The sequence below is a fragment of the Lagenorhynchus albirostris genome, chromosome 9 (genome assembly GCF_949774975.1).
Source record: "Lagenorhynchus albirostris chromosome 9, mLagAlb1.1, whole genome shotgun sequence".
NCBI classification, from domain to species: Eukaryota; Metazoa; Chordata; class Mammalia; order Artiodactyla; family Delphinidae; genus Lagenorhynchus; species Lagenorhynchus albirostris.
Window position 1 is genome coordinate 4,634,311 of NC_083103.1, and position 8,970 is coordinate 4,643,280.

Consider the following 8,970-nt stretch of genomic DNA (forward strand, 5'->3'; position numbering starts at 1 on the left):
TCTCCCTAAAACATCAACTCCACGAGGCCAGGGGTTCTGTCTGTTTTGTGGTTTTGTTTGTCTCAGAAACAGACTGACCTTCATAATTACGTTTGACTCAGCTTAAGATAACTTTGTTCCCTGGACATGAGTGACGAGAGAAAGTGTCTCAGAGATGCTCTGGATGGTAGAATTTGGGTGTAAAACTTCTCTCTATTACGTGTGACTGTAATCAAGCATCATCTTTTAAACACACACTGGTGGCAGCGGCAACAAGACACACGTGCGGAAGAAAACGGTAATCACAAGCTGTTGCTGGTTTTTTATTTGCCGCTCAAAGTTATGACCAAAGGGAAAGAATCTTAAATGATGAGAGCACAGCAGCAGGGCAGAGAGGACGGGGGTGGTTGACTGCACTCGTTGCCGTATGATTATCATAGGCTTCGAGCTTGACTTCGATGCCCACGAAGAGCCGCACCGCCCTGGGAGCCTCCTAGGACTGCTCCACGCCTTCCGAGGGCACTGCGGGGAGGCCAGGCCGGCGCTCCAGGGCCCCAGCGTCTGCAGAGAGGAGGGCCAAGCTCAAGTGCCCGTCCTCTGCAGAGATGCTCACGGCAGCAAACCCGGGATGAGGCACGTGTCACATTTAACTCTCGTACTTAGCATGCATTTGAAACGGTCAGACTCTAAAAGAGTGTAATTCCTGTTTGGGCAATGAAACTCGATGTCTCCTAATGAAAGAAGTTCCATGTTACAACATCCAAAACAAAACAAACAAACAAAAAACCCGGAAGAGTCCCTCTGCCCCTCACTGGAAAAGTCACCAGCAGATTTTCTCCAGCAGAGATTTCCCCAAAGCCTGCACTGGGCTCGAACAGAGGGGATCGGTTACTTGGTCCTGAGGTTTCTAAGTTCTTCTCCCACAGTCCCCCTGCCCATGGATGGTTCTAAGGAAAAGCACAGGCCTCAAGTCTCCTCCCCCGACTCCTTCCTCCCTCCCCACGCCCACCTGAAGTCCCTCAACTAAGGCAGTGGAGCCTGAGAGCAAATGGATCAAAACAGAACCCAAGAATTAGTCTTCACTCTTCCAACTAGACAACAAAACTGTGATGTGCAGAACCTGACCACCCAAGGTCTCCCTTCAAAGTGGCCCACGTGCCACTGTGTCCCCAGGCTACCTCCCTGTGGTGAGCTCTGAGCCCCTTCCACAGGGGCAGCTTTGACCCTCACAGTGGCATGAATGACAGCCCTGAGGCACAGAAGTGCTGGGGCTGAATGCTTCACAGAAAGGCCCCCATGGGCTGTACTAGATCCCGGGATGGAGAGCTGTCGGGGTTACATGCAGCCAGCCCCACTGGAGGCTGCGCAGGGTGAAAGGGCAATCCGGGCCGCGGGCTCCCTTCAGTCGCCGCGCTCCCAAGATACGGTTTAAGGTGGTCTACGCAGAGCCTGACTGTGTGTAGTAACTAGGCCCCGGAAGGTACAGCCGCTGTTACCATGTCAAGAAATGTGGGCCCAGCAGAGCGAATGGACCAGGCCCCTTTGCAGCTGGCTCCCGTGCCCCCGCCTGCAGCCCCGCCCACCAGCGTGACTGTCGGCGTGTAGGTGGGCCACGGTTCCTTCCCAGGAGAAGTCTGTGGAATCCTTTCTTGACAGGTTTTTAATGTGCACAGGCTTCTAAGAGGTGGCATTTTATGTTGGTACTATTTCACATACCTTTGAGCTGCAAGAAAGTCAGAAACTCGATTATCGTGCGCACGACATTGTTCTCCAACAGCCGCCTGTCAATGCTTCCTAGAAACCAGAGGGGATCAGCGTTGACGACCTTGGTGCCTGTCTTAGACCTGGGCACCTGGGGGCATCACCGGCATGTCCCTCCCTCCCTCTCAGAGCCCGGCTCAGCGCAGTGGAGGCCCTGAGCCCCTGTGGCCGCCCCTGAGCTTACCCTCAGGTTTGCTGCTCCTATTTCTGGTGGCTGACAGATGGGACCGGGCCAAGCTCAGGCCCTGGCTGTGGGTCAGCGGTGGCAGGAGCCCGATACCCCCCACTGCCCTGTGTGCCCTGAGATTAAAGTCCTCTCACCTGGCCTGGCTTCGTCTTCAGGCTCGAGTTCCCGCTTGCCAGTGAAGCCATGCTTGTCGTGAAATGATCTGTGGTTGTCAATGGCATCTGTTTGCAAATCAGAGGAAAGCACCTGAGTGTTGCCACAGTAATGAAAGCGCACATGGCTGCTTACAGCCAACACGTAACACAACGGACAGAAAAACAAAGCCAAGGGAGGGAAACCATGGAAGAGGGAGTTGTTCTCCGTGGAACCTGAGGGAGGAACTCGTGCCAGGGCCAGGGTACAGCTCTTCTCCAGGTGCTGGGGCCCCACGGAACAAGAGGGGAGCCTCCAGCCAAGAGGGGGCAGCACGTGGCCAGCAGAGGGCACTGGCCCCAGGGGCGCAGACCTGGTGCAGGGAGAGGGGAGTGCCAAGGGGGCCCCGGGGGGGCTGGAGTTTGAGCTGGTTGCCTCCCAGGCAGAGGACAGGGGCTGGAGTCCTGTATCCCTGAAAATGGGGTCGGGGGGGGAAACCACAGGATTTGCAGTTTTGATGTAATCAGAATTTTATTTCTCAAAGATCACTGGCTGCTGTGTGGGAGACAGACTGAAGCCGGGGAGAGAGATACAGACAGAGACAGAAGGAGGAGGGGAGGGAAGGAGGGAGGTTGAGTGTGTGTGTGTGTGTGTGTGTGTGTGTGTGTGTGCACGCAGGCGCACACTCTGGGTGGAGTGACACGGGAATGGTAATTGCAGTTCCCTGGCGGTCCAGGGGTTAGGACTCCGCGCTTCCACTGCAGGGGCCCAGGTTCGATCCCTGGTCGGGAAATTAAGATCCCACGTGCTGAGCGGCACGGGCAAAAAAACAAAAACAAAAGTATTGGAAAGAATGAGGGCTCTCCACCAAGTGCCCTGGAATGAAGAGAAGGGCCTGAGAGGGGCCCTCTCCGGGCTAAAGGAGAAGGTCTGGCTCTCGGTCTCTGGCTACCTGGCCTGGTACCATCTCCAAGCCCAGACAAAAGAAAGCGAACTCATTTTTCCAGAGACAGAGGTCTTGGCATTAAATGTGGAGGAATGATAAGTAACCCGGCGCTTCCAAAGGCCACTGGGTGCAGTCAGGCTCAAACTGTCTTCAGCATTTTTATGTTGCCATTTTCTATGCTGACCTGAGAACAGAAGTCAGGAGCACAGTGTGAAGTTGCAAAGAATCCTGACAGACAGCTAGTCCAGACGGACAGCTTCTGGTGATCCAACCTGATAGTGAAAAACGGCTTGTTTTCTAACAGGATTTTTTGGCCGTGCCACAAAGCATGTGGGATCTTAGCTCCCCGACCAGGGATTGAACCCGGGCCCCAGCAGTGAAAGCGCTGAGTCCTAACCACTGCACCGCCAGGGAATTCCCTAAATCTTCTTGATAAACACATTTTCAGTATGCCAGAGTCACATGGACAAGTATTTCTGTTAAAGGGCTCCTTCTTTCTTTCGGGCCAGTGGCACACAGAGATGAGGTGCTTTCTCAGGGGAAGAACTCAGGGCTGCAAAGGGTTCAGGAAAACTCGTGCCCTTTAAATCAGTCTTTGCCTCCTGCAGGCGAAGTGACAAGACCACGTGGGGACCGGCTGCTGCGTTTGATCTGAGACTAAAGAAGCCCAGCAGATCCTGCCCCTGGCCCCATTTAGTTTTTGTCATTTCTGTGCCTGTGTTTCTCAAAGCCCGGCTCTCAGGCACCCTCCAGGTGGTCAGATAAACAACCACCTGCAGGGGGAGAAGAATCTGTACTTACACTTGGGGATTAAGAACTAAAAGTAGCTCCCGGGGTAGTTTAATCGGGGACCATTCTTCCCAGCGACTCTGGAAGGACTGGGATGTGAGCTGTATATGAGTTGTTTGCCTCGTTTCCGGCAAGAAAGTAGGAAATAAATAGAGGAGGATTTTTTTTTAAGGTGGATGGATGTCCCCAAATCAACCGTGCCTGCAAATTTGAAAGCTACGAGTAGGTAGGAGGTTGGATGGGAAGTGAAAGGTCTCCCCTCGCCCCCTCCTTTAGGACAATTAAAATCTGAAGGTGTCACTGCAGACAGAGGACGTGAAGAGAGCAGAGACTGGGGGCTGAGTGGGTGAGGGGAGGCCGCAGTGGCCGTAGCCTGCACTGCCCAGAGCTGTGCCCTTTAGCGCTGGAGGCGTGGCCTGTCTGCACACACCCGCTCCCCCGCTGCCTGCCGCCCTCTGCGCCCACTTAGGAATCCCACAGCAGCGAGCTGGTCTCTGGGCCCCGGGCTCGGTGCGCCTCCCTGTAAAGGCAGCAGGCGGACGGGGGTCTCTGAAGGCCCCCGCTGCCCTAGACTCCCGGGATTCTCTGCACCATGAATGTAATCAAACTACTCCCACCGAGTCCAGACAGTGTCACATCAAGGACGAGACACCAAGCGTCAGTCACCCTGCAGGGCGGCTCCAGGGACAGATTTGGAGCAGGAAGGGGACCTTCTGCATTTAGTTTTGGGGTGAGCATGTTTTGGCTTCTCCAGGTCACCTGCGAATTCCTATCCCAGGCTTAGACTCACGGAAGATGGAGATAAGGCTGGGGTCAGTCGACCTGGGGTGCTCTGTGAAGCCAAGGAGTGGATGGGAACGTTTAGGGAGACACAGAGGGACCCAAGAGAGGGCCCAGAACAGAGCCCCAAGGGATGTCTGCCTTCCAAGACGGTCACCTGGGAAAGCCTGAGCAAAGTCCGAGGCTAGGAATCCCATGGGGTGCAGGGCAGGAGAGCCAGAGGAAGGAGAGGCTTCCGGAGGTATCAGGCCTTGGCCAATGTGCCGAGCAGTTGAGACTGGCCAGGCCGAGGAACGGGGGTAAAAAGGGGGAAGGGTGCAGAGAAGGCAGGAGAGGGCCCTGAGGGTTTGCCAAGCTGCAGGCTGCAGGATGGGTCAGGGTTCAAGAAAGAGCGAGGTGCCCCAAGGATGGGGGGACAAATGGGGAGGAAACTGAGAATTGGGACATCCGGGGGGCTGCCTTTCAGGGAATCAGTTAAACCTACAGAGAAACCATCCTGCCTCAGAGTCTCATGGAAGACTCCCCTGTTTTCCTTTATCAGACTCAAACTGGAATATCAAGGTATCAGAACGATGACTGGCCATCCCCATATTTCAGAAACAGCAGGATGAGCGCAAGTGCCACAGCCAGCACTAGAAGGGCAGGTTCGGGAGGCCATGTACCCGCATCACTTACGTGGTCCAAGAAGGTAGCCAGCACTGTTCAGGGTCCAGCCTCTCTTTTCCTTCACCTTAAATGGGAGAAAGGGGTTCAGATGGCAAGAATCTTGCCTGGTACCGGCTGCGCTGGCTCAAAGCAGCCCCAAAGGCCGCTTCTGCTTGTATAACCCACCATGGCAGCCTGTGAAGTTACTTACTTCAAATAATCACAGAACTTAAATTACAAACACACTTTAGTTACTCTTTCATATACTAAGCCGAGAGTTGCAGACTGTTAAAGCAAGAGCTTTGAATGAAATTAGAAGGACATTAAGTGAAATTCACTCAGACCTTCCAGGCACGATACAGGACTTAGAATAATGCATGTACTTTTGGAAGCTGCGAGAAATTCCAGATTTGCAGATAAGCTATATTTGACATGAAAATAGGACTACTTGCTTTATCAAATACTTCCTTTTGCGCCGTAGACCACAGACTCAGAGCGCACCCACTCGCTTTTAAGTGATGCTGAGAACACCTGTTGATAACACCAGCTCGCACACGGTGTACTGACACTCTACTGAACCGAATGGAATGAGATTTGCTTCTCACTCGTCCGAGGCGCTAACCTCAAGTACAGCAGTGTCCACGTTTAGTGGTCGATAGCCAGGGGCTGTTTACACACTGGGAGAGGCGAGGTGCCAGGAGGAAAGGAGGGAGCCTCTGAGCGGAAACCGCCGCCCTCCGCCCAGCCCCCTCTGGTCTGCTCGCAGGAGCCGGGCTCCTCCCTGCTCAGCTCCCCGCGGCAGAGACCCCCCACCCCCGCCCGCCCGGAGGCAGAATTGATGGCACAAGGCACCCACCCTCCCCCGAGCCTGGTTCTGATGCGGTTGCCCCCCTTTGCAGAGAAGGGGACCCGCTTGGGGAGCGTTCGCTCCCCAGCCTGCACTTACCGGCGACCCGAGCCCCAGGGTGGCTGAAAGGGCCGCAGCGAGGAGCAGCGAGACGAGCAGGAGGGCGCAGCCTCTGGGCATCTGCAAGGGAAGGCGGGCGGTGGGGGACGACGCGGGGAGGCCGGTCTCGGTCTCCAGGGCTCACGTCGGGCGGAGGCTCGGACCCCCCCCCCACCCCGCGGGTGCGGGAAGGGCGGCCAGGAGCCGAGGTGCCGAGGACCGAGAGCCTGGGCAAGGGGCAGAGGCGCCGCGCCGGCCCCAGGGAAGGTCCACCCTCAGGTGGGCGCTCCGGAGAGGGGACGGCGGAGAAAGGGGGTCCGCCTCCCGCTGGGGTCCCCTGGGGCGCGGTACCTTGAGCGGCGGGGCCCGGGCGATCTGCAGGTCCTGGGGCGTCAGCGGGTCCGGGGATGTCGGCGGGGCCGTGCGTCCGTCGAGTCGGGTCGAGTAGGGTAGGGCAGGGGGCTCTCACCGCATGGCGCGGCCTCGGGGACACGGAGGCGGGAAGCTCAGGGCGGCCGGGCTCCCTCGACGTGTCAGCGCCCGGAGCCGCCGCCACCGCGATTTATGCGGCGCGTCCGGGGCCGCTCCGCCGCGTCACGGGCTCGGTTCCCGCCCCCCGCGCCCTCGCCGGCCCGAGTGGGCGGGAGGGACCGGAACTCGGTTCCCAAGGGGCGCTCGGAGCGCCTGCGGGAGGGCGGGGACGCCGGAGAGACCCCCGCACCCCGCGCGAGAGCCTCCCGACCTGGCTGTTAGCGGCTCCGGGGCAGCGAGCCCCCCACCTCGGCACCGCGTCGCGTGCCGCCAGCGAGCCCTCCGCAGCCAGAGACCCTCAATCCAAGCTGGGCGGGTCGCTGGGTCCTGGGCCCCCGGGGCACCCCCCTCGCACGCTTTTGCAGCGGCTGGATGGCGGATTCAGCCTCAGAGCCATCCATGGGGGGAGGACGGGAGGTCCAGCTTCCCTGCCTCCCGGTCGGTGCCCAGTGGTCCTCGGGGACCCAGACCCCGTCCTGTTTTTCTAAAATGGGGCAACTCAGCTAGGGGGGCACTTAGGCTTTCAGTTCCTGGGGGCTGACTGGCTCCCCCGCCTCAGAGCTGTGGGCCCTTCTTACGTCCCTCAGGCGCTGCTGGGCCAGAAGGGGTCCCTGCAGACGTTCCCTTCATGGAACAAATGTGGGTCCTCTAAGTTGACATGGTCTGTCACCAAGACACCACCCGGGGGGACACCCACTGTCGCTGCTTCTCCCTCAGTCTGGGTGAGGGGATTCTGTACAAATCCTGGGTGTGGCCCGTGACCCTGGCCAGGGAGAGTTAGGTGGGCACCAGAAGCCTGCAGACCCAGCAAGGCAGAAGCGAGGAGAGATGCTGTGACTCCCCAGGGCCAGCAGAGGCATTTAGACAAAGGAGGATGGCACCCCGGATAGCAGGTGCCTGCTTCCCGGCACAGGCTGTGCTGAGACCCACGGCCAGGGTTATAATGGGCTCTGTGCGCTCAGCAGTGACCCAGTGAGACACTGTCACCTTGTCATCTTGAAGACAGCCCAGTGTGAGGCAGATAAAATGGGTCACCATTAGAGTAATGGAAATCAAACAGAAAGCATAATTTTATCCTTGCTCTGTGAGCTGGCCCATCTTCCCTCAGAGGCCCTGTTCACCACCAAACACCAACCTGGGCCTGGTAAGCAGGAAGAGCGAGTCCAGAGAAAACCGAGGCCACATTCCAGCACGGGCTCATCCACGCATCCCCGGAGAGGTGTTGCTTCTCCCGGCACGGCACGGGGACTGTGGCAGCAGATGGAAATTACAGTCTAATGGAGACCTGAATGCACAAAAACAGTTGTACAAATAATCACTTCATTATCATGAGAAGGAGGTACGTTTATTCAGGGAGCTTGACCTGAAAGGTGAGCAAGATTGGCCAGGTGGGGCCCAGCGCATTCCAGGTGAAAGGGATAACACAGGTAGGCCCCCTTTTTGGTCCTTTTCCCTTCCTCCTTCCTCCCGCCTGGAATGTGGATGCAAGGGCTGGAGCTGAACAGCCATTTTGGGCCACAAGGTGATGACTTTGGATGACAGCAAGACTGAAGGAGCCTGGGCTTCTGACCTCCAGGCTTGTTTCCCAACAGAGAGAAATAAACCTTTCTTTTACGTAAGCCAAATGTTGTTTGGAGGGTTTCTATTATATGTAGTTGGAATGACTCCTCACTAATAAACGGTGTCTCACACAAAACAGTCGACAAATATTTGATGAATGAATTAATGAAGACAAATGAGTAAAGGGATGCACACCTCCAATGCTGGTTAGGAGCTAATGGTGATGAGATGGGCTCATAAAAGGAGGAGGCTTAGAAAAGAGGATGACAAAGGGACACCGCCTACTGATCCTATGGTGATCTCATTACTATTGAAGAAATGAGGAAATGTCTTGACCATCTAACCTTGGCTTTCATTTGACTCCACAAATGTTGCATCCTTGATCCTGCCCTTCCATGGGTTCTAGCTGCTAACCCCAGCCCTACCCACGCCACCCACTCCAGTAGCTCAGTCGTCATGAAAAAAATCCCAGTTGCTCCCTAACGATAGTAGCTTGTTAAGGATCTGGCCAAAGTGAAGGTTGATCTAATTCTATGAATGGTCTTTTGAGTGTATGCGTTCAGCTCATCAATATGTCTTCATTAAAGAATTCATGATACGTGTGAAGATCCGTTTACTTCGTCCATAGGAACAGTCGGTGTTTTTAGTAAGGGTGTGAGCTGAGGAGAAGGGAGAGATGATCGGGAAGAGAGATAAGCAGTTTGGGGACTTTGG

The 8,970-nt window shown here is 56.2% G+C and overlaps 1 protein-coding gene across 1 annotated transcript; it reads right to left on the reverse strand.

Annotated features, from left to right (window-relative positions):
• Window positions 1-418: 418 nt before the first annotated feature.
• GAL (galanin and GMAP prepropeptide) lies at window positions 419-6,761 on the reverse strand. Its single transcript, XM_060160934.1, has 6 exons — window positions 6,517-6,761; window positions 6,166-6,246; window positions 5,250-5,304; window positions 2,062-2,148; window positions 1,696-1,773; window positions 419-540 (listed from the first exon to the last, which is right to left on the reverse strand). Exons 2-6 carry the CDS (start codon window positions 6,244-6,246, stop codon window positions 473-475), a joined length of 369 nt encoding a protein of 122 aa, XP_060016917.1. The 5' UTR covers window positions 6,517-6,761; the 3' UTR covers window positions 419-472.
• Between the last annotated feature and the right edge of the window lie 2,209 nt (window positions 6,762-8,970).

Coding starts and splice junctions, on each gene's coding strand:
- GAL (XM_060160934.1), bottom strand. CDS start 6,246: ATGCCCAGAGGCTGCGCCCTCCTGCTCGTCTCGCTGCTCCTCGCTGCG. Junction 2,149..5,249: donor TGGCTACCTTCTTGGACCAC/GTAAGTGATGCG, acceptor ATTTGCAAACAG/ATGCCATTGACAACCACAGA. Junction 1,774..2,061: donor TGAAGACGAAGCCAGGCCAG/GTGAGAGGACTT, acceptor TCTGGTTTCTAG/GAAGCATTGACAGGCGGCTG.